Here is a 25,688-nt window from a genome sequence, read left to right as displayed (position 1 = left end):
TTTAGTATAGATTTTAAAAAGTAAAACTTAAAGATAACATATAGCAAGATATTATTCTTTTAAATAATGGATTTGTAATTAAAAATCTTGGACCTCGGGATTTTTATGTACGTACTTTGAAATCTCATGTCTTATATTTTGATTATTCTTTACTAGTCACTATCAAGAAGAAAAAGTTAAATAATTGAAAATAAATTATTTTTGGGTACAAAGTTTCAAAACACCTTTTTTATAATTTATAGATATTAATTAAACTTTTAAGCTTATATAGTTTAAAACTTGAAAGTTGAAAGTGTCCTCCCCGTAGGCACATGTAAAAAATAAAAATTTAAAAAAAATCAACTTTTTGAAAGAATAATTTTGTTATTATTTAACACACCTTGGAATTTTAATTTAAATTAATTTCTCTTTTTTTTCATTTTTCAATATATTCTTAAGAGAAAAAAAAAAAAAGAAGCCGAAATTCTCTTTGGAAAATTGAATGCATATAGAACTATGGAGCAAGCTTCATATTACGAAATTTCACGAATTCTCACTCTCCATTGCCAAAACCTTCCTCTAGGGTTTCATCCTCTCCGATTCATGCTCTGATCCAAATCTCTCCTTCAATATTTGGCCTTTTTTTCCTTCCTTCTTCACACAATTTTATTTTATTTTTGGTTCAATTTGGGGTTAATTGACCTACTTTTTCTCGTCTCAAAACCCTAATTTTCAAAACCCACATGCTAAATTTTCTTCAGAATGGCTGTTCCTAGATGGGTTACTTTTTTCTAGGGTTTTTGAATTTTGGGTCAGTCAATGGGTGCCCTAACTAGCAATCGTAAGCGCGGTGACGAATGTTTCACCTTGAATCATACGTTCTTGTCTCCGTATCCTCAAGATTTGGACCGTAGAATCGATTCTCACATTTCCAAGAAGCCTAGGCTTTCATCTATGCCACAGACCCCGGACCCTGCCGTTTCGTCGAGAAGTACTGCTTCAAGAATTCAGCGGTACCCCGAGCCGACGGCGAAGTTGCGTAGGGAAGTTCATGCCCCGTGTAGAGTGGTCAAATTCGGATTTGCAGCGAGTTCGAATCGGGAGTCGAGGGTAAGGATTGGTGAGGTCGACGAGAAGGTAGGTTTGAGTAACGTTATGGGGAATGTTCTTAGCTCTCAATATGAAAAGGCAAAAAATACTGCAATTCAAGCGTTACGGTACTTCAGGAAGGATAAGGAGGTGATTGATGTGGAAAATGAGCGAGGTGAAGATTTAGCGTCGGAAGATTCAAGTATAGAAGAGATTGAGGCTGTGGAAGATGGGCGAGAAGGGCGGTCTGTGGTTTCAGATGAGAGGTCACGGGGGGCTGATGGGGCGGCTGTTCCCGATATCCAGGAATTGGAAACAAAAAATTTCAACCGGCGGCTTTGGCAGTCTTCTTCTTCTGGGGTTACGGAATTGAGCAATGTTAATTTGAAGATGTTGGATTCATTGACACTGCGTGAGACGGATGTTGAGTTAGGAGTGCTTCCGCACAAAAAGTGGTTGGATTCTGCTGAGAAACGGAATTCCAAATTGAGAGATTTGAGTGTTCAAATTAAGTTTTTGGAGGCTCAACGATCTTCATTGCATGCATTGCGTCCTGCAAAGAAACCAGAGGAGGTGAAATGTTCTTTCTTGCCTTCCTTTTCTAGGAGTCGTGGCTATAATTACAATAGGTAGTGGTGCCTTAATTTTTGTGCCCTAAAAGTTTATCAGTTAATTTTCAGGAGGTACCTAGAGAACCTTTCCTCCCTCTTACACAGGAGGAAGAGGCTGAGGTTGATCGTGCCTTATCTTCCATAAATAGGTATGGCGTGATATATAAGTCATTGGCTCTTGAAAGGGGTATTATACAAATATAACATTGTTGGGCTTCACTTTTACAGGAGGAAGGTATTGGTCACCCATGAGAACTCCAACATTGAGATTACAGGAGAAATATTGCAATGCCTCCAACCCACTGCATGGTTGAACGATGAGGTGGTTCTTTGGGTTGTAGTTGCTTAATTTTTCTGTGAATTTTGAAAAAGTAGAGAGCTTTGTGATCTCTTAAACATGTGAATGCTGCTTGCAGACCTAGTTGGATCAACTGGTTAACTTGTAAACCGGTTTCTTAGACAGGAATGTGCTTTCTTCTTTTGTAGGTCATAAATGTGTACCTCGAGTTACTGAAAGAGAGAGAAAAGAGAGAACCGAAAAAGTTTTTGAAATGTCATTTCTTCAACACATTCTTTTATAAAAAGGTTAGTTACTTGTTCTTTTATGGAAAGCTGTTGTACCATCACACTTAGCTTTATATACCATGCATTTACTTAGAACATTGTTGGCCCATTGCTCATCCATTTACTAGCAACCAGAGTCTAAAATCTTGTTTCCATATTTGTTGATCTTTGCTCATATCATTAATTTGCTTGTGTTTCAATTATCTAATTAAGTACTGATTTGCAGTTAATAGATTTTACTGGTATTGACTGCTTTATACTTAGAGTCCATCTGGAAGTGATTCTGCATAAAGCACTTTCATCACAAGGGATTTTAAGAAGAATTACTTCCATGTTTGGCAATAAACAACCAAAAAAAAGTGCTTTGACAGTAGTTTTTTTTAATAAGTAAGAGATTGTATTAAAGAGGAAAAAGCGCACGAGAGTACACCTAGGGTATACAATGAGCTAGAAAAACAAAAACAAAAGAACAAGAGGGGAAACAAAAACAGGTCGCACCCTCAATAAGAACCCAACCAATCTACACAATCAGCTAAGGACAAAGAATACCCATGAATGTACACCCGAATCCACAAAGCAATTTTGTAAAAGAAAGAAATTTTAAGACTTTGATTTGACATCTCCACATTCGGTTTCTTTCCTTCCAAATAATCTAAAAAATATACATAAAGGGGTTGCTCTCCAAGCCTTCCTACACCTTCTTCCCATAGAAAAACCTAGCCACCCTAGGAGGGTGTCCCGAACTGAGCTGAAAATAACCCATTGGACCCCAAATAAGGAGAACACTAACTGTCATAAGACCCTTGCCTTAACACAATGAAGGAGGACGTAGTCAATAGTTTCCAAATCGTCTTTGCAAAGTGCACACTTGTTGACTAGCGACCAACCTCTTTTTTGAAGCTAGTCCAAAGTCAACACCTTCCCTTAACAAGCTTCCCAGCAAAAAATCTCACTTTAGAGGGGACCCAAGGATTGCATATAATCCCTACCGGAAAATGGGTAGCACAATCTGGTTCCTACAATGCATAGAGAGCTCTTACAGAAAAACTTCCTTTGCTATCACCCTTCTAAACCACTTTATCCTTTTGCTCCCTATTCATCGAGTGGCCTTACAATTTCAAAAGGTACCTCTCCACAAAATCCAACTCCCAATCATTAAGATTCCTAACAAAATGGAAGTTTCAAATCCCTCCCCCCTCCCTTTGCTCCCACAAATCAGCCACTCACGTCTCTTTTGCCTCGGATAAAGCATACAAATTAGGGAACAACTCTTTTAAAGGCTCTTGACTACACCATCTATCTCTCCAAAACTTCACTATCTTCCCATCTCCAATAGCATGGCACACATTAGAGCTGAAGAGGTCCCACTCCTTACTTATAGCTTTCCAAAAGCCAACCCCAAAAGGGTTTCTCACCTTACAAGACCGCCACCCTCCTTCTTCCTCCCCGTACTTTCCCTTGATGACCTTCTTCCAAAGCGAATCCCTATCACTTGCATATCGCCAACACCATTTACAGAGAAGAACTTTATTCATCAAAGAGAGCGAACAAACACCGAGTCTACCTTTCTCCTTTGCACTACAAATGGATGACTACTTCACTAAGTGAGGTTTGTTCTCCAATGCTCCTCCTCCCCAAAGCCAAGTGGGGTTTGTGGTTTGACAATAGTTTTGTTATGTGTTATTCTTTAGATTTGCAAAAGTTTGTCAAACACCTAATTTCTGCAAGAAAGCATTTCCAAGTGTTTGGAAGCACTTTTTAGCCTTTTCTAAATCGATTCCAAACATATTCTTATAATCCTTCTTTAGGTTATATTTTCCCGATGGTAAGTGGGAATGATAGTCATCATATTTGTTATCAACTTCTATTTGAATTTCATTCTACATTCTTTTTCTTTTTTCACCAATCAGAGTTGGATTGCTCATTTTGCTGTTTATGTATGATTTTGGAAATTCATATCTGTTAGTGATATTTGAAATACTGTTTTCTGTTCCACATTTACTTATCTCAGGTTTCTGTAAGGTCTTTGGTTTGTATAATTTAAGTTTGGTGGTGTTGATATCATGATCCTCTTTTCCTGAATGGTGTTCCCAGTTAATAAGTGGGAGGAATTCCTATGACTATAAATCTGTTAGAAGATGGACTACCCAAAGGAAGTTGGGATACAGCCTTAGTGAATGTGACAAAGTAAAGTCATTGTACCCTTCCCTTTTTTTCCTTTGTGATGGTCATTACCATTACTTTTGCTTTATTGCACATTGATCTCTCATATTTGATTTTGTTAATAACATCAGATATTTGTCCCCATCCATCAAGAGATACATTGGTGCTTAGCAGTTATCAATAAACAGGATAAGAAGTTCCAGTATCTTGATTCACTCAAAGGAATGGATACCCGAGTGCTGAAAGTATTGGTATGCTTTTGTCAGTTTTATGGTTATGTCACATTGAGCCTAAATTTATGATTTTGATATGCATGCAATGAATCCTAAGAGTTGTCCATAGACTGTGGCTTTGGTTTTTTGTGGTCACACAATTCTTCGTTGTGTAGTCTCCTTTTATTCTGGAGAGGATTATTCAACATTCCTAATAACAACTAGCAAGGGATTCCCTCTGTTAAATGAACTCCTGATTCCAAAAGCAACATCTGTTTTTTTATTCATTCAGTGATACCCTTTTGATAATCCAAAGGAAACTCTAGTCTACTTGCTCCAAAACCAGTTCACTTTTGAGCACATGTAATGTACTGAATGAGTGAGACCACTCATAGATTAGTTTTCAGCTTTAAATATGGTTATCAAACAATCCATGCATTTTAAATGCTAAGACTATCAAGGAGCAATTGAATGGGTTGAATTGGAACATCAGTTTTGTTATTGGCATTTGACTATTTGCTGCTGACTTTGAATCTGTGAAATACATTCACAGGCCCAGATCTGCATGAGTAGTCATTATATTATCTACCTTTCTAATTCGATATTTGCAAAATAATTAAACTCTGGCAAGACATTCTAAGAAAGCACTCTTGTCCACAGAACCACCTCAGTTGTTGAGTTTGGCTGATAAATGGTCCAAGGAAAGATGAGTTAAGTTAATACTTGTCCATTTGTCTGGGCCAAGCTCAAGAACAAGAGATAGAAATTGAGCCCAGTTCAACCTGAGTTGGGCATTGCTCCTGAATGACTGAGTTGAGCTTGAAAACGTGACTATCCAGTTTGGTGCATTCACAGCTATAGATTACTTGAATTGGTTTCAAGACATGCAGATTTGATCTTATGGTTGAGATAAGTCACTGTCATATTGTAATAAAGATGGACCATCTTGTGCATTTTAGGTTGTTTTCTTTTCTATCCAAGAAGATCAATATATTTGCTGTTGTGAAAGTCATGCTTATATTGATTTGCTAATATGCCAGGCTAGATACTATGTGGATGAAGTGAAGGACAAGAGTGAGAAGGACATTGACCTGAGTTCTTGGGAGCAAGAATACGTAGAAGACCTTCCTGAACAGAAGAATGGGTGTGTATATTTTCTTTTTCTTTTTTCTTTTTTTTTTGTTGCCCTTCAGAATCACTTCACAAAGGAATTTCCTTTTTGGCAACTTATTGCAATATGCAAATAAACATTTGAATGATGAAACATGCTGTAAGATCATAACTAAGAGAGTCTACCTAAAAAGAAAGAAGAGAAGAAATATCATGTTGTGTAAACTCATGGATTTGCTCATGCTCCTTTCCTGCTTCTATCCTCTTGCCAGCTATCATACAAAATTTGATTGTGGTTCAAAGAAACGTTTGGAATTTCAGAAACAACAGGGGTCTTGGATGTTCAATGAATAAATAGAAATACAAGTCACTTTTTTGTGTTTCATGGAGACAAATCACATAGTTCTGTGAGGAGGCATTGTTGAAATCACAAATGGAATGTGATGAACTGATTCAATCTCAACAGAGGATCAAATTCCGATTACTCTGCGGATTTTTTTATTTATCTGTGTACATATGATGACGCTGTTGACAAGTTTACTGTTGCATTTTCATAGGGGCTCCTTCCTTTAAAGAACATAAATAAGCCGGTAATTGCATTGTTTTTTAGCTTTTCATCTTTCACTATCAATTATGTAGATAGAGTGGGAAATTGTTTTTAATAATAGGATGAGGAAATGATATTCAAGCGCATGGTGCTTGCTTAAAACTCAATTCTGGTAGTGTTGATTGTCTTCTGATTATTAGGTTATATTCAATTGTTTTTTTCCCTAATCAGGTACGACTGTGGCATGTTCATGATCAAATATGCTGATTTCTATAGCAGAGGCATAGAGCTCTGTTTCAACCAGGTAATGCACATAATGCTGCTCATGCATGGAGAAATATATGTATATCCTTGTATCCTTTTTTTTCTGTGTTAAGACATCTTCCTCTTATTTAGTCTCCAATGCGCCTATAACCTTCCCATGTGTTACTTGAACTGTCAAACATAGAGATTCATTACACATCTGATAGTGACGATCTGCCTATTCCAAAATATAGAATCAAGGGGCGAAATGGAGGGTGAGAAATGAATAAGAGAGTTTTCTGCAACTGCCACTATATTTTTTGTGCAGTTTTTTTTACCTATCAATCAATAAAGAAATAAATTTTGTGTATGGTTTCTTGTTATTCATCCAATAATTTTTCCTTATATTAATCCTTTGAAGGATTTTGATTTCAAATCATAGCATGTGATCACCCCAATTTCATCATCTGTAAGTTATTTATCAAAAATCAATCGTAGTAAGTTGTGTTTGCATAGACCATTTGTTATGAAGCCCCTTTGATGTGATGGGGTTCAAACCTCAAAAAGTGCAGAAAGAATGGAGCCATTTGATTCCCATGGATATCCAAATGCTTTCTTCGTAACTGTAACTTCTTAATCCAATAGAATATTGTGAAATGTGTCTTCAACAATCAGATTGTTAAGATCAATCTCCATCTTGCTGGATGAGTCAGAAGGATTTCTAGTACTAGTCATCAACTGATCCTGTTTATTTTTCCTTGTAGGAACACATGCCCTATTTTCGGTTGAGGACTGCTAAGGAGATTTTAAAATTGAAAGCCGACTAATCATGTTATTCTGGCTATATGAATACCTTGTAGTAATCCCTCATTATTTTGAGGACAGTTCTGCACTGAAGGATGAGTGGTTTTGAAAAATTGATAATCCCATTTTGACAAGGATTGCTTCACTTTACCAAATCCTGAAGCGGTAGCCTTTGCAGGGGTTCTGGTTTGTTGGATTGGACAAATTGGTCAAGATTATCTTGTTGAGACAACCCAGGTAAGCTTTAATTAAAGTGTACGAGGCAGGATGGGAACTTGTATATACTACATATTAAGTGCCAGTATTGAGTTGTGAGACATTTTTTGTCAGTAGGGAGTTTTCTGAGTGTTGAGCTGTGTGTTAATTTTTAAGATGTGAGGCTCATTGTTTTTTCTTTTTCCTTCTGCTGGGTCCATAGTGGCATCCCATAGCTTATTTCACCAGATTCTCATCAATTCATAAATGTACTGAGAGGATTCTCCGTTTACTTCTTTTGGGAAAAAAGAGAAATACTTGTTTAGATTTTTGGATATCTTCCTCTTCTGTTCTCATGGGATTCATAATGAGGTACTAGTTTTGTTTTCTGACACTTGCTTTGCTCAGTGTTAATAGTAAAATTTATATTATTGTGACACAGGAATGCGATTTGTCTGTGTTATGATTCTCACTGAATGTTGCTTAGTTGTCCCGTAGGTTCCTTCTAAATCGGGTAGTTGGCAAGGGAGCTTCGAAGGCTACTTTACACTTTATGTAACTGGCCGCCCCTGGACATGCCTACCGTGGTAATGCTTTCTTTCAATGACAGGATGCTTGTTGTACCAAGCTCTGCCTTAACTTGCTCTTGGCACTGTTATGAGCTGTTTAGATCATTATTTTATATCTGTGTATTTTAGAAGACTCGGTAAGCTCCTAACACTGAACTGTTTTGACCTCATTGGACTAAATTAGTGAGCTGAAACTTCCCAACATGTCTTTTATTGAGGCTGTGTTTGGGCCACTGCAGAAGGGGAATCTGTCATCATCCTCGTTCATTCATAGACTGAAAACCTAAATTTAAACAAAAGGTGGCCATCAGGTCTGCCTCAGTTTTAAGACAGCATTGCGGCACCAGCTAAGAATAAAATGTCTACAGGAAGGGGTTGAAAAGAATACACCCAGATGGGTTAGTACTCCTTGAGCTTTGCTTTGAATGGCCGGGCTCAATGGTTTCTGCAGTTATCGTAGGGTTTTTCGTTACTACCAATCCTGATGGTAGATGGTCATGGGACCCATAACAATGCAAGTTGAAAACATGTATTCCTGAGAAAATGTGTGGGAGTTATTGAGAATTTATGGAAACATGTATTTCACTTTCTGTATCCCAAGAGAAATATCCTGTGAAATCAAATATCCAGTCACCACTAAACAACATCCAAATACACAAACCCATAAAAACCCTCCGCAAGAACCCACCAGACCCATCGCAAATATCACATTTGATCACATAACCATCACCAAAAACAAACTTGAAATTCCTTGCTGCAGTTGATCTAGCAAGAAGTCTGGATGTTTAACACCAATTTTAGCCCTGAGATGCAATTGAATTGAGCTACGCTGTGCTTCAGTTCTTTTCCCCAAATGACATAATCCCGACTCCCTACTTTTGCCACTGACCAAGAGCACAAAAGTAAATTCATTCAAATAAGAGCAAAATCACATGACTCTTTCAAAATTCAAAAGAATCACATGCAAAAAACAAATAAAACCTTTAAAAATATTTGACAAAACACTATAACAACAGGATACAGAGAAGAAACCAGAGATTACATGAAGGAGGGATCATGCAGTTGTTGAAATAAGAAGCAAGGCACGGCTTAACGGGGCACCCTTTTCCGGCTAAGAATCTCCTGCTCCTTTAGTCGATGCTGGAACCTGGCAAGGCGAGCTTGAAGACTAACCAGACCTGCTGCTTTGCGTGAGAGCACAAAGCTCAGCTGGGTAACATAGTTGTCGATAAGACTGCCTGGTTGGTCTACTTCTGCTAACAGTTTCATTTCCTGGTATTCAACAACCATGCAGACTTAGCACTGGATTTGAATATTCAGATGGATGCCAAATGAAATGAAAAGGCAAATCCATCTCTTTCATGAAAGCTTGTTGTTTCTTAGGCATTGGCTCAAATAAAGTTCACACTTCCAAAAAAAAAAAAATTAAAGAACCTAATGGGGTTATCATATCTCCCACAAGTATTATATTCAGACATCCACAAGTATTAATGTTTTCAGGTATCCAGACATCCAATTGAATCTTGTTTGTTTGTTTCATTCTGTTTCAAATCATAAATCTATTCAAAAAGTATCAATCACCATAAAAAGGTGAAAACGTGTCATTTCATGAAATTCTAAAGTATACCTTATGTGACACAAAAACTGAAAACATTAGGATTTATTTTAAATAAGTGGATTTAGAGTTGATAAAGTTTACAAATATGCATGGAGGAAGCAACTCAGGAAGGTCAAACCTCAGAGAAAAAGAAGAAAAAATTAACTTACTTCACGAACAATCTCCATTGTATCTTCAATTTCTTTTCTATGAGCTGCAATGAGTGCCTCTTCTTCCTGTAATATTCAAGCAGGATATAACATTATGGATGGGAACTGATTCTCGTACAACTAAAAAACAATAATAAATGGAATAATAATTAACAAACCTCAAGTATAGCATTGATGTTCCCATCATTAGGAGGTTCAGGTTCATATTGCCTGGATACAACATTGTTTATATTAGAATTGCTGGTATTCTGCTGCTTTGAACTTGTGAAGGGCATATCTGTATTTCCACCTTCTTTCTTCAGCCAGTTTCCCAGCTTCTCTGATTTTTCTTCTCGTGGAACTTTTCTACGAGGTGGTGACACCTTTTGCACTTTCTCTTCTGTATCAACCGAGTTTTGGGAATATGATGAAGAGTACATTTTCTGACTTGTAGAACCAACAAAAGTATTTTTCATTTCAACCCTCTCCCTGTCTATTAGACCAGGAGCCACCGCACTTTCCTCCCGTGCATTGAAGGGGTAATTGGAAGAGAAGCTAGAGGGCTGTCTATCAAAATCAGCAGCATGGTTATATGAACTTTCTTTATCTGCAGTCCGTCGACCCATATCTGCTAATTTTACTTCTGGTTGTTGCTCATAAACATCCTCCACATCAACAGAAGCTGGCAAAGATGCTGCTGATGAAGATTCCTTATTAACAGGTGGCAATGAACTCACACCCTGATCCTTTTTTGCATTTCCACTCTTGGACAGACTTTTAACCCTGTTCACATAATAGTCATTTTTAGGTTGAAAGCATAAAGATAAACTTTTTCTGCAATAAAGCAACAGGAACAGGCATACCGATCAGCATATCTTAAAGTATTGAGTGTATGTTCACATGAACCTGCATTTGGAGAAATGCAAGAGATCATGACAGTTCTTGAGTTGCCAACAAAGGAATCACGAAGCACCTCTGTGAGTTTGCTTCCACGAAATGGAATATGGATCTGATCATTGTCAAGAGCACGAATGCACTCCTTCAGAGCCAAAAGGCTCTTATTGATTTCAGCTCCCTCAATCCTGCAATGAACCAAATAAATGGTATCTGAAAGACTGAAATTAAAACACTACCAAATCTTTATAGAAAAACATTCGACATGGCATGTGATGGTCTGCAACTGCTGGACAAACCAGGTAGTAAACAAAAGAAAATGACTATCCAGGAAAAATTCCAGTTTTTGTAGAACTTCCCAGAAAACATTAGTGCAGAGCCACAAAGTCACATCCAACTCATAAAATGTAGCCCACTTTGGGTTGGCATGGCAACAGGCACTAGCACCCATAACAGCAGCCCAAACAAGAAACAACAATTGTATGGTTTAACATGGGCGTTTTGAACTTTTCAAGATCAGCTCAGATTGAAAAGAAAAATGATCTGACCCCAAAGCAACTAGCGTTAGGGTTGAAAAGCCACCCAAGCCAAAATCTCTCTGTCTTCAGAAGCATTTTAAGCAACCTTTCATGCATTTCAAATCCTAGAACACACATTCTAATATGGTGCTTCCATTGGATATATGCAGGTTCAATCAAAGATGAAAACTGTAAATTACACTAAACACTTTATTCTTGATTCAACCTAAAAGCAATTCAAGCCTAGCACAGATTTACCATCTTGAGTCAGAGATCAAGATGAGACGGGCTGTTGGCATTTAAGATCAGCTCTTAGGCTAGATCTTAGGTTGGCCTCCAACCACAAGTTGCAGTTCTAGTTGGTCCTGGAATGCCAATAAGCCAAATAGATGAATTTTACAAACCCCTCCATTTCTCTTGCTTATCTTAGAAGGGGGCTTGGGGTTGCAATCAGAGTTGGGGTGGGCTTAGGGCACCCAATTCTAACCTCAAGAGCCAATAACTAAAATATTGTATAACTAAATTATAGAATTCACTGTAGAACAAAAATGGCTGAAACACTAAGATATATTTTCACAATCTGATTACTATCTCCATGCAAGAAGCTTCAGACAGAAAAGTTTAAAACTTAAGGAGATAATACCGAGTTTGTCGATCATTGTCTGTTGTGTCGGCACCTCTTTCACTACCAGCAAGATCGATAAAAGAAATCTTTCCCACAATCTTCCCACCCTTTGCCTCATTTCCGTCATTATTACGCTTGGAATCTTTTATTTCATTGTGCTTCTTAACAACAAGTTGTAGAATAGCATGTGACCTTGAAGATTCCTCATTGGCACCAGTAGAGCCTGTACTTCTTGCTGCATTTCCCCTCTCAATATACTCTTTCACAATCTGTACATCCAAAACTTCAAATTCTTGCAGTCCAACAATGCAAACTTGCTGCCTTCCATCTTCTCTCATACAAAGTTTCCTATTTAAGAACAATGAAAGAAGTCACTTGCCAATCAAGTATATTTGTGCACCCATCAAGTGTTCAAGCATTTATGAACTCTAGTAGACATAATATATATATATATATATCTAATGTACATATCTACCAAACATATTCATGATGCATTGCACACATGACACTTGAAGGTAAAACACCCGATTCAAAGCTTTACAAAATCATGGTGCAAAAAAACCAGGTGATATGATTAACAGAAATAAAATCTTCCTTCACATATACAGTTATACATATATACTAACAGAAAAAGATAATGAATCCATGATGTGCAAGGGCACATGATGCTTGTTGTCAACCAAAACACAAGATGCTTCAGAACATCATGACAACATGACCAAAATACCCCTTGTAGCATGAATTACAGAATTTAACTCCATGCCCACTTGGATGTTTATCTCATGTGCCCACTCAAATATTCTAAGGTTTGCAAGAAACCATGAACATCAAAGACAATTGATCTTGTTGAATCCGAAACTTCACAAATCACAGAAATATTTTAACCCAATTGTGAAAAGTAAACATGAATGCTATAAATTTTCCATCATTTCTGTTCAAACAGGAATACTAACTTTCTATCGCTGAGAAGATCAAAGAGTTTTCCGCCATATATCTCAAAATAGCTTAGCCACAACTTAAACCTCTGATTCCGATAAGTTGGCTGATGCAACAATCTAACAAGATCTTCAGCAGCTCTGAGAGGTAAAGGTTGCATGGTAAACGTCTTACCACTACCTGAAATTAAATTAGTTGTAATTCAATTATCCACATCAGAGTCAGGGTCTGTTACACCTCAGGAACAGGCAGCAGACACAAAAAGATAAGAAGGTGAATAGAAAAGGACGAATGCACACAATCCTCTAAATTACAGATTTGGTGCATTTTTATATTTCCCCATGTTTGGCCATTTGAATCTATTCTGTATGTATTGCAGTTCTCTATTCAATCCCACACAACCATTAATAGCCATAAACTATAGTAGCTTGGCAGAAATTTTTAACAAACCACCAGCCTTACCAAATTATTTACCTATTAATAGTAATCAATAAAGTTCATTATATTTCTCATTCACTCTACTCTTTGACAAAGGGATCCAATCAAAAAAAAAAAAAAAAACTCTTTTACTACTTAGTCCTGTGACATATATGATACATCTACAAATAAATATCTTTGAGCAAGGACCGAAGAACACAGAAAAAGAAAAAAAGAAAGTTAATATATTTCAGCTTCTTAAAACCGACAGGCGTGAAGTGGAAAAACCATAGAAGGGGCGACATTATCCTGATTCCTGACCATTCAAATATGTAATGATGATGAGAGACCCCAAACTATGGTACATGGCAAAAGCGTAAGACAGAAAGAAGGATAGAATCATGCACACCTGTCTGACCATATGCAAAACAAGTTGCTTTTGTTCGCTGAAAAATAATAGGAATGATAGGCTCTACAGTAACCCGATATACCTGTTCAAAGTAAGCATGCAAAGCAATCAAATTCCTAATCTTACAAATCAACAGTCACAGAGCAAACAACCTCACTTGCAGAAAGCACAAAATGCCTCAAAACTAAATGAAATCTACAGAAAGAAAAAACAAATTATGAACAAATAATAGAGGATTAAATTGACATGAGCACAGGCTTCTGTGACTACTGTATATGCTAAGCAGAGCAAGTGGCAACCGCAATCTATGATAATGGTTACTTCATCACCTATCAGTAAAAAGTAAGCGTTACCTCATCATTAGTAACATGCTCATCCAGAACGGCATCAAAACAAAATTCATGCTTCTCCACATAAGCAGTCAAGTCCACCTTTCACATCATAAACCATATTTAGTTCTTCCAATAGACAGATCAAAGGTTAGACAAAAAAGAGTGCTAGAAGCCAGCACAATACATGTACACAGGAAAACTGAAATTAGACAACCTAATATCATGTCAGCATTAATATATCCTGTCATATAACTTTGAAGGATTTGAATATTATACTAGAGCTTAGAGGAATATACGAACCTTTAGCTTGGGTTCATGGACAGTGAGATAGGCATTATCAGATACAGTTACAATGTCATCCTCTTTCCGAGATAGCTCCTTCTTGTTTAAAGGTCTTTTGCGTACCTAGACATACCAGAACACATACATTCTATGGTTCTCAGAATAAAAGTTACAATAAAAGATTTTCTATTATTTTCAGGAGAATAATTGGATAGCTGCATTTTTTTTTCTGATAACCAAGCAAAAAAAATATTAACAGTGCCTATTAAAAGAGAGGGCAATGAAGTAGATGGTTTGTATACAAGGGTGCCAAAGGTAAGATAGGTGCATATTTCCTGTTGTCATTCAAAAAAATTAAAATATAATAAAATAAAAAGGGTTTTAAAATGATATCCAAACACAACACAAATTATACAAACAGTTAACAGAGCATCAACCAATCAATGGTTCTCTAGTTCAGATACACTGAAATGGGAAAATTGCAAAAGAAAAAGAACTAGCCAACACTATTTCCCTTAAACATAAATTCTAATTTTCTAGGCCTCAAAACCCCAAATCCCCACAAAACCCTTGACCCAGAGAAAAGAGAAAAGAAATAAAAGAATAACAAAACAGATAATGCAAAATAGAATGACATACCACAACTTTAATCTTAGCCACATTATTTTCCTTGGTGTTCTCTTTTTCATTTGCCAGAAATCCAACTGAAGGATCTGCCTCTGTCTGCCCTTTCTGCTGCCTGCTGGTCATCACATTAAAGTCATTGTCAAATGCTCTCGTAGCACCAGGCATGAAAGGTGATGGCTCGAAGGGTTCTGATATAACGTGCTGAGAAGGGGATCAAAACAAAAACATGCTTTAACATAGGAAAAGGAAAAAAATTGTAGAAAAAGCACCATCTTAATACAAACAGCACAATCTGTCAATCAAAATAAAAGGTATCAGGATCATAGTAATCAAAACTTTATTCAATGAAGGATGATATTAATCAAAAGAAAATAAAAATAAGTGATAATATAATCATGGATACCAAACAGGATCCCATGCAATTGAGAAATCATCCTAAGATATTGCATAAAGTAACCCCAACTGAGAATTATTATCTTCAAAGTCACAGTTGCAGACATCTTCTCCAAGGGAATGAGAAGATGGTTTCACTTTCCCTCCTCTCTTTCAGATTATATATTTATTATGAGAGAGTGTTCTGTTCTTCCTTCATTTCAGCAGCATAGCACAGTGAATATCTTGTTACAAGAAGACAACCAAGTGTTGTTCTTCCTGAGTTCTGCAACATATCATTAGCATTGAGCTTGACTGAAGATGCTGGCCAAATGCAGGCTGACCAATCCCATTTTTTCCATACATGAAAATCCAAAAGGAAGTGAGGAAAGAAACAGCCTGAATAAAAGACACTTGACATAAACAAATATTGGATTCAAGCAACCTCACCGACAGAACCCTGAAATCTAAAATTCAATAGACCCCAAAGAGAGCAATGCCAAATCCAAGATGAAGTACTTTTCAGGCACAATTAAAACATATAATAAATAAATGAAACATAGGGAAAAAAAAATTGAGTCAGCCAAAAACATTTCAAAATGTGTTTCATTGCTGGGAACCATCCCAAAATTTCCTGAGATGGCTCTAAATCCTAAAACAGGGTTCTTTGTCCCAGCATTAGAATCCACTCCCATCTCACTATAAAAGCTCTGAAATATAGGATTCTCTGAGACTTTGAAACCCATCTCACAATGTTGTGAAACCTATCCCAGGTCCCCAGGATTGCCAACAGTAAAAAATATCATTTCTTAAAGTAAACGATCAGATGATCCAATAATGGGATTCAATGTTTCTTTCAGAACAAGAAAGGTCAACCAATTAATTCATCCTAACTCCCAATCTAAGCAATGAGACTCAAATATAAACCTAATGACTATGAGACTCAAATCCAAATAAGTATAAATTAATTCACTTTAAAAAGCAAGAGTTGCCATTACTCTCTTGGTTATGCCATTGTAGTTGGCCTTACATCAACGAGTGTAACAGAATAACAATGCAAACAATGTTTCCTATCAAAGATTTTTTTTATAAGTAAAGCAATTGTACTAAAAGCGCCTAAAGTATTTAAAAATGAGAAATGGAGCAATCTTGGACAATATGACCAAAGAAGTGAAATGAAGCCTAAGTGATTGGCATTGTTTCATTGAAAAATAGGTTTCAAGTTTCAACACAGCACTATAGATAAAACACTAGAATAAAGTTTTCAATGGATTGCATCATTTAAACTTCATTCAATTGGTCAATCTAAAATATCCTGCCCAACAAGGTGTGATGGACTATAAAGAGATGTACCTCAGATAGGAGTTCTGTATCATCCATAGCATGAAGATCCAAAAGCCCAGCTCCAAAATCCCCCCTAAATTCAGGAGAATAAAAACCCTCTGATGCAACCACTCCTGAAGTTTGGGCAGTAGGAGTGTATGGCTCAGAACCAGATTCCCCGTTAAAATTAAGGTTCCTCATCAATTTGAAAAGCCTCTGTTTCTCTTCAGCAGACTGTGCTCCATAACCCTTAAAAATAGAAAATCTCTCCCATCATCTCATGATTCCAATGAAGAATGTACAAGAACCATTCGGAATTAATTTTATAGTAACAAGATAACACAAAAATTATGAAGAAACATTACTTTAGAGACCGCTAAGCATATAAAAACAATGACGCTCCCTGAGGGCCTCTTTGGATGCACTTTCAAAAACATGTTATCTGATTTTTGAAGGAAAAGAAATGGATGAAAAAGAAAATCTGTTGGTGACAATTTGTTCACAAACAAAATTAAAATAAGAGCAACCATATAAAGAGAAATCCAAAAACAAAATGGCAAGGCAAAAATAAGCACTGGAGAAGGAACCAAAATTTGTGGATTTGCGTTCCTTATCCCATCCCATGTCACTTCATTCCAACCTTGGAAGTGTGAGACTATGGAAAGTGTAAAATGATTATTAAACTGATAATATACCGTAAGATACAAATTAGAAAAGGGAGAAATATCTACTAGAAAGAAGTCATAAATCTCAGATAGCATTGAAAGGTAAAGAAATTGAGCAATGTATAGGCAACAAAATAATACCTGCATGAGAAGATTGGGGAGGAGACGATGATCAATTCCGGTGGAAGCCAATGGAGAGGCCAGATGCTGCAATCCGGCGGACTGGAGCCATCGCGCCATGACTGCATCCCCAGCGTCGCTCGCAGGACCTGCATTGTGCAGAGTCCCGCCGCCGGGGTGATCATACAGAGCAGTCGCCGCAGCATTGCTCTGTTGCATCTGGCCACCCATGTGGCGCTGAGATCGTCTTTGCGGAGCCAATTTCAAGATCTATTAATCAACGCTTCAAACACAAAACACAAACACAATCAAATCACAAGATCCCCAATTCAACCAAAACAAAAAAAAACCTAAATTCACTGATCCGTCTCCAGTCTACTCACAATGCAGCGAAAAATCAAATTCGAAGCAAAACATGTAACACGGTTCCCCGGCTGCTTCCGCCCCCGATGAATATCAATCTCAAATTCAATCGTACCTGATCGAGAAACCCAAAACCAATATCGAATTCCCGATTCAATAAACCCAACCACAGAAATCAAACCTCGGGCAAAGAAATTATAATTGCAAACATAGCGAAAAGCATACCAGATTCAGTTCCAAATCAATGTTTGGCTCGAACAAGATCTACCCGGTGGAGTTGAATTTCCGATCAGATCTGAAACATAGAGAAAATGTAAAACCCTAATTTGGATTGAATGAAGAAGAGAAAAAGGGGGTATTGGTTATAATCTTTTGTTCCCCCTCTCTCTCTCTTGTAAATTTCTGGATGCTCCACGCGAGTATACACCTTCATATATAATAATTTAATACTCCCTCAAATAAAAAGACAGATATTTCATATTTCATATTTATTGGTGGATTTATATATATATTTCAAATTTGGCTAACGGATATTTTTCAAATTTATGAAATGACTATTATATCCTCTACCTATTTCTAATTTTCCATGCTACCCTCCCGTATGGAGTGGGCCCGTTTCATAATCATTTGGTCACGGACTATCAAATTTTACGGTAAAATTGTCACATCTTTTTTTTTTCTTTAATTAAAATCGAAATATGTCACACCATGACTAAGATTATAGTTTAATAATTCTTATTTTTGGATTCATATCCATCAGGTGACACGACACTAACTTCAAGGAATAAGGCATCGTGTCGGTCGTCTTAGAATGGCAGTAGATGTAATTATGTGGTGGTGAGACGGCATTTTTTATTGGGTTTGGCTAAATTAAAAAATATGAAAAATGGAGGGGGAAATTTAATTTTAATTAAAATAAAAAATAACGAAGAGGCAGCCGACCGCAGACTGTCTCATGTCTACGGCAAGTCAAATTTAATTACTTAAATACCCCTGCGCTTTCAAATTTCGTAATCCACGCGTTGCGGCATTAAAATCGTAAATCGACATCTCCACGTGTGAATCCTAATTGGCACGATGGTTTTGCTGACCGATGAAATGCCTTAGATTAATTACCTACGAATGATACTCCTGTTATTTTAATCGCTGCTGACAAGTCCGATGATGACATGGCACTGTCATAAATTTATATAAATTACCATTTGTCAAAAAAAAAAAAAAGAATTATAAGTAATGTCACTTTTATAATTTGATTATTTGTATTGAATATAATGAAAATTTTATTAAAAATAAAAAGTTTATTTTTAATTAAAAATTAAAATTTAAGCTAAAAAATAGATAATTATCTATTCATCAATTTACGTAATTTCAGCACAATATTTATTAATTTTCAAATTTAATTATATACTTTTTCATGATCGAGATTATGAGGTTATAAGTTTAATACATACCAAATCAATAACTTTAAAATGTTTATATATTTTAGTTATAAAATAAGCAACATGACATTTTTGTTATTTTATTTAACGTTTGATGTGTTTTTGCTTAATAAGAATATGTTTCCATTTATTATACAATTACTAAATACATTTTTATCTTCTAAATAAATAAAAAACTTTTATACAAAAACAAATGGGAAAAGTGAGTTTTGACTCACTAATTTGAATTTCAAACCAACGTGAACACTACAAATTTGTCAACGGTCAAACTACTATTGATTGAATAGTGTAATCATCTCTCCTATCGATTAAATAGTCCAATCGTTATTCTTACTAATTGAATGGTTCAATTATCACTTCTACCGATAAAATAGTTCAATCGTCATTCTTGTCAATTGAATGGTTTGTAAGTGAATCTGTAGAATAATCATCGTTGAACCTTTGCATCGTTGACTCGCAAACACATTGCAACACCCCTTGGGGGTGCCCAGGCTGCTTGATTCTCAAGTTGGCTCTTCCTCAATTCCCTCGCTTTTACTAAGGGAATTATTGTAAATTTATTTTCCTCCATTTATTAATATGTTTAAACTTAATAGGTAGTCACATCTAACTTGGGTTGTGATCGAGGGTCTCAAACCATTCGGAGGAGGCCCTTAAGAAGACATGATGCGCATGACACCAAGTTGTTCCCCTCTCTTACATAGGAAGGGAAAGGGTTCGGGTAAAACCACCTCCTATTATGGCATGACATGTGTCACCGTATAATTGATTTTCAACCAACCGCAAGTGATGGCGTCCACGGGAGGCCAATGCCCACCCCCTTATTTCTCGTCCCCAAGCAAAGGGACTTAGGGCTTTTTTAAAAATAAATAAATATTAAAGTTATCAAACATTTTTTTTCACCGTTGATAATGTAAAAAACATAATATGTTTAATGAGTCCTCAATAATATGTTGTAAAGTTTAATTTTTACTTTTATGTTTAATCAAATTAGGAAGTTAATGATGGGTGTCATACAATCATCATAGAAGTTTGACTGAGAAATCACTCATACTACCAAATTACTCTTACCAATTAAGTCATATAGATGGGATGTATCTACTTTCATCTAATGTAATATTATAAGCAATCATGCTTTTACTTTTTGTAAACTACTATAAGAAATAATGAAAAATGTAAACTATACTTTAATTTTTTCATTATATTTAAATATATAATATTCTCATAAAAATATTTTTTAAAAAAAGGTGGGCTTTTTGTTTAGAATTTTGACCGTTACAACAATTAAAATCTACCTTTAAGAATTGATTCCAAAAGCTATATTTTGGTAAGGATTTTCAAAGACATAGACAAACATGCCCTTAAGATTACTAGGGTTTGGTATATTCTATTACGGTTCGGTAGATTCCACCCCCGTGGGTAAATCCTGAAAATGGAATTTCTTGGTGTGGGAGAATATGCGTGGAGGGGAGTTGGTCTGTTGAGTTATGACAATAGCATCCAGCCATTAATTCCTTGGCAGAACAGAAGGCTTGGATTTCGGATTTTTCCCCATTTCAGGTAAAATTATTTCACTTGTGTTTCTATATAGGGAATTTTGTGGCCGAAAACCGTTTTGAAAAACTATTTTTAAGAATAATTTTTTAATGTTTTATAAAATAAAATGTGTTTGAAATTCTATAATAATTTAAACTTATTTTTAATATTTTTAAATATATTTTTTATATTTAATGTTTTTAAATTATTTTACGTATTTATATAATTATTTTTAAAACTAACTATAAAAAAAATCAAAACAATTAAATAACGTTCCTTAAAAATTTCTTATTTTGATTTTTTTTTCATTCATCTAGTTAAATAATTTTGGGTAAATTACAAAATTACCTATACTATTTCACCAATATTAAATTTTAGTCCTTAATTTTTTTAAAACATTATGGAATATCTAACAAGTCATTCTTTTTAGAATTTTTGTAAAATTGATGAAAAAATCCATATGATAAATTAAATCATCAAAGAGACATATCCAAAGTGTATCTTATAAAAACTTATGTCAATATATTTGTATTTGTTACATCATTTTTTTTTATCATAACGTTGATAATATTATAAAAAATTTATTTGATATTACTTAGTAAAATAAAATAAAATTATTTTGTTCAAAAATAAAATAAAATGCCCTTTTATTCATTGAAAATCAACTTTGTAAAACAATCTAATTAATAAATCATTTTTCCAAACTTTTTTTCATATTACTTTCTCAACTTTTCTCAATTTGATACAAATTGAACTTTTCCCCATACCTCTCATATTTCTTTTTAATAATATTTCATATCACATTCAAATAAAATGAAAACCCTTATAAATTCTTATAATTTATACAAAAGCTATTATTATTTTTTGGCTTTAAAAATAAAAATAAGAAAATATTTTACACTTAAATAAATTCCCACCTTTTACATATTTAAAATAAGTTACTACAATTTAAAAAACAATTTTTAAAAACGAGTTTATGTTTCCTTTGTTTAAAAAAATGCGGGTGAAACAACTTCTACTTATTTTCTAAAAATTGTTATTTATTTTACTTTATTTAAAAAAATGGTTTTCATAAAACAATATTATAAATTTTTTAAAATATTTTTTTATTTTTAAAAATAAAAAACCATTTTTAAATTACATGACCAGATAGGGTTTACGATTTTGACATACATAATAATGGAAATTAGCCCATAAGTTAGAAATGAAATATGTCCCCAATCTCAATCTTGTTCCAAGAATCAAATATTAATCATTAGAAAAAGGGATGAATTTGAAAAAAATTTAAGAAAAGACTTATTTCTAATTTAGTGCATTTTTTTTGGCTACTCGGAGGCTAGGCAGCAAAAGGAAGCATGATTAAGAATATGATTGTGGGTGTTTTAGCTTGAGATATGGGTTTTAAGGGTACGTGGTTAGAGTCAGTGTGGGGCCATTTGAATGAGACTGATGTTGGTGGATCTCGATGTGGGACAATGAAGAACCTCTTTTTTTGATGTGGCCTAACATATCATACCTTGCATTACACTTCTTTTAAATAATGCTTTTGCTTTACCTAAAAGCATGTGAGGTTGAGATCCAACAAGTTATGTGTAAATTTGAATTAAAGTTCTTCATTTATTCATCACATTACAACTAAGCATTTTTTCCATCTACAAATTTTAGCACAAATTATGAAAGATTTTTTCAGATTCAAATTCTATTTATATGTACTTGTTCAAAGTTACGTGAATGTACGAGTAGAGTATGTTATAGAGTGATTTTGAAAGGGTTAAAAACGTTTTCTTAAATACCGGTGTTTGACAAATTTCAAAAATTATATATTTTTTTTTGTTATATAATATATTATAAAAAATACTATCAAAGTATATATATATTTTTTAATTCAAACATCACAAAATAAAATACTAAAATTATATTTAGTTATCAGAATATTTGAAAAAAGGTAAAGGAAAAAAAATGATGAAAAATGAAAAATAAATTTAAGATTAATAAATTATTCTTATATGTTATTTTAAACTTAAATAAACTCTTTTTTTTTTTAATTCTTCTATCGAAAGATTAAATAATTTGGAAATGTATAAGTTTTTAACCAATTTTATTTTTTTATTATTTTTCGTAGTAAAACCATGAAAAAATCATTTTCTTGTGTATTTTTCTTTTACTTATTTCATGGGAATCAAACATATCTAAATGAAACAAAATGTTAAAGTATATATTTTTTTCATGTTTGATTTTACTATGAAAAATAGTAATATATATATATATATATATAACTAGATCAATTAAAAACTAATAAAGTTATGTTTGATTCTCATAAAAATATTAAGGAAAAAAATAGTAAAGAAAATAATTGGTTTCACGGGAAAAAATGCAAAAAAAAATATAAATATATATATAATTAAAATTAAATAAAAAGTTATATATTTTAAAATTATTTATCATTTACATGAAAAAGAAAAATTAAGTAGAAAATTTTGAAGTAACATATAAAATAATCTATTTAATTTAAACTTATTTTTTATTTTCTTTTACTTTTTCTTTCTTTCTATTTTTCCTATTTGTTTTTTCTCTCTCACATTTTCCTTTAAATTTTTGGAACCAAACATAACCTAATGCATTTTCAAAATATTTAATCTTTATCTAGATGAGGTAAAATAAGATAAATGAGTTTGAGATAGCATATAATTTATTAACTTTAAATTGATTTTTAATTTTTCTTCATTTTTTCATTCTCTCTATTTTTTCTCTATATTTTCTTTCCACTATATTTTTCTCAAATTTCCGGTACCAAATATAAATTATTTTCCTTAAAAGTGATTATAATAAAAAGGTTGTTAATAAAAACATTACAAATTCTTTAGTTACTCATCTTTATCTAAGAAAGTGAATAAGTAGTCCAAGTAAGATAACCCCAAAAGTTTTAACCAATATCATGAATTTTTATTTATTTATTTATTTGTCAATCAATAGTTAAATCGATTATAAGCGAAACTAAATCAATCTCATATAAAATGAAAATCAGTCACACAGTTGACACATGGTGTAATGTGAAAAAACTATAAAAAAAAAACTCTTAGCTATTAAAAACTATGAAAAGTTTATCGATAGTAAAATTTATCTGTTTGGATGCCCTAACTTCATAAGGTCTTATAACAACGATATTACACTTCTCTTTCATGTACTCAACATAAGACTCCCATGTGATCCTTGATAGATTACCTCAAACCTCAAACACCATATCGAGGCTTTAATGCATTGAGTTGTCCAATCCTAAATCATTAGTTTCTTTCAACAATAGTCTTGAAATATTGAGAGATGAAATATTGAAGATATATGAATACATTAAAAATATAAAAACATAATGAAAATTTTAATAAAAAAATTGACTATTATTTGAACAGTCCATAAAGAGCATTAAAACATTAGAGCGGACATTTGAACAATCCTTATAGGGTGTTTAAATGTTCAATCCCTATAACATACTTTCAACTTTGTTATTTTCGTATATTTGACGAAAGTAAACTTAAGTTAATCGTTAATAGTCATTCCTTAAACCTTAATAACTCCGCATACATGTGCACCTCAATCTTTATTAGCTATAGACCTACTTTATTTATTACTCTGTCACACGTATATATAACGATGATTATACTTTTGCTAAAGTTGTTTGCATCTCATTCCTTTTGTACCAATTTTTGATATATTGGATCTTTTTTTTTTCTACCTATGGTTTTTCTCCATTTAAGGTTTTTTATGTAATTTTATATATTTTTATTCTTTTTTTTTATTGTCTATTCTATTTTTTGGTAATAGGAATCAACAAACACTTCATAATATGTTACATAAATCAATGTCAGGCAATTGGTCCAAGATGGTAGAGCCCATCACCAATCTAGTCACAAATGAACTCATGAGTAAGGATTGGTGGAACCCTTAAGATTGTCAGACCAATCCAAAACATACCCAATTTTTTTGTTTGAACTTAGCCTCCGAAAAAATCCATGTCACATGTAGGATTGACAATTACGCTTGGGATCATGACCCAATGACCCACTAAAAATTGTTGCAAAGAAACAAAATTCACTGCTCCATGGGGTCTTATTCATTCATTTGTATTTGGGTGTCATCATTCATCATCTGCACTTACATGAACCCAAGTACATCATGTGACACCCATCGCTGTCCATCAGACTAAATCCATTCAAATATCATCCCCTTTTTTAATGTACCCTAAATCAATCGAGATGGTCAGTTTTTTGTGTACCATAGACCGAGTCAGTTGCCTATTTTAGTATAATAAATCATAGCCGTCCAATGATCCTTGAACCTCTATCGTTCGTTCATCACGTGGGGCGCAGCTTAAAATACGGAAGCCAGTCTCCTCGACACGGTCAGCGTTCAGCGATTCTTAAAACGCCGTCGTTTTTGGGAACGGGTCATTTTCAAGCATTTTTGCTTTCTTCCATGGAGACCACGGAGAGACCTGTGCTAGTGATCGGCATCGACGACAGCTCTCACAGCTTCTACGCTCTCGAATGGACTCTCGATCATTTCTTCTCATCCCCCCAAACCAAGCCTTTCAAACTCGTCATCGTTTACGCTCGCCCCCCAGCGTCTTCCGTTGTCGGGTTCGCCGGACCCGGTAAAGCTATCGTCTTTTCTCCGTTTGGTTCTCAGGAAAAAGAATGGAACCGAACAAAACACTGGATGGAAATGGGTCCATTTTTCTCACCTTTTCTCAGCAACCAAACGGAGAAAATGTCCCAAGCTTGAAAAAGCAAAGAAAAATGCTTCAGAAATGTTGAAACGACGTCATTTTGGTAGAAATATGAGCGTTTGGTGTTCTTCACTGCAGGGTTACCTGATATTATAGCCCATGTGGATTCTGATCTGAAGAAGGCGGCTGCTAGGATTGTTGACAAGGCAAAGCAGATGTGCAACAGCAAATCAGTAACGTCTCATTTCGTAGTTTAATGGGTTTCTTCATATGGCCTT

At 34.5% G+C, this 25,688-nt stretch overlaps 3 protein-coding genes across 4 annotated transcripts; 2 read left to right on the top strand and 1 right to left on the bottom strand.

Annotated features, from left to right (window-relative positions):
• The first annotated feature begins 475 nt into the window (after positions 1 to 475).
• On the top strand, positions 476 to 7,954 carry LOC117914912 (ubiquitin-like-specific protease ESD4). Of its 2 annotated transcripts, XM_034830432.1 has the most exons (9): positions 477 to 1,641; positions 1,749 to 1,828; positions 1,908 to 2,001; positions 2,166 to 2,264; positions 4,338 to 4,430; positions 4,538 to 4,657; positions 5,659 to 5,762; positions 6,507 to 6,579; positions 7,283 to 7,954. In XM_034830432.1, exons 1-9 carry the CDS (start codon positions 799 to 801, stop codon positions 7,343 to 7,345), a joined length of 1,569 nt encoding a protein of 522 aa, XP_034686323.1. In that variant the 5' UTR covers positions 477 to 798; the 3' UTR covers positions 7,346 to 7,954. The 2 variants fall into 2 exon arrangements, with proteins under 2 accessions (XP_034686324.1, XP_034686323.1); XM_034830433.1 differs by lacking the exons at positions 4,338 to 4,430; positions 4,538 to 4,657 and having other exon boundaries at positions 476 to 1,641.
• A 651-nt stretch (positions 7,955 to 8,605) lies between these two features.
• Positions 8,606 to 18,119, bottom strand: LOC117914350 (kinesin-like protein KIN-13A). Its single transcript, XM_034829654.1, has 15 exons — positions 17,941 to 18,119; positions 17,736 to 17,830; positions 17,374 to 17,635; positions 16,598 to 16,816; positions 14,885 to 15,073; positions 14,264 to 14,368; positions 13,985 to 14,062; positions 13,632 to 13,713; positions 12,823 to 12,985; positions 11,888 to 12,217; positions 10,696 to 10,914; positions 10,012 to 10,615; positions 9,854 to 9,919; positions 9,129 to 9,358; positions 8,606 to 8,970 (listed from the first exon to the last, which is right to left on the bottom strand). The coding sequence occupies exons 3-14, from the start codon at positions 17,581 to 17,583 to the stop codon at positions 9,176 to 9,178; spliced, it is 2,448 nt and encodes an 815-aa protein (XP_034685545.1). The 5' UTR covers positions 17,584 to 17,635; positions 17,736 to 17,830; positions 17,941 to 18,119; the 3' UTR covers positions 8,606 to 8,970; positions 9,129 to 9,175.
• A 7,015-nt stretch (positions 18,120 to 25,134) lies between these two features.
• On the top strand, positions 25,135 to 25,667 carry LOC117914458. Its single transcript, XM_034829807.1, has 2 exons — positions 25,135 to 25,335; positions 25,549 to 25,667. Exons 1-2 carry the CDS (start codon positions 25,158 to 25,160, stop codon positions 25,665 to 25,667), a joined length of 297 nt encoding a protein of 98 aa, XP_034685698.1. The 5' UTR covers positions 25,135 to 25,157.
• Positions 25,668 to 25,688: the final 21 nt, after the last annotated feature.

The sequence above is a fragment of the Vitis riparia genome, chromosome 5, assembly GCF_004353265.1.
Source record: "Vitis riparia cultivar Riparia Gloire de Montpellier isolate 1030 chromosome 5, EGFV_Vit.rip_1.0, whole genome shotgun sequence".
NCBI lineage: Eukaryota > Viridiplantae > Streptophyta > Magnoliopsida > Vitales > Vitaceae > Vitis > Vitis riparia.
This window is presented reverse-complemented; position numbering and strand designations above follow the sequence as displayed.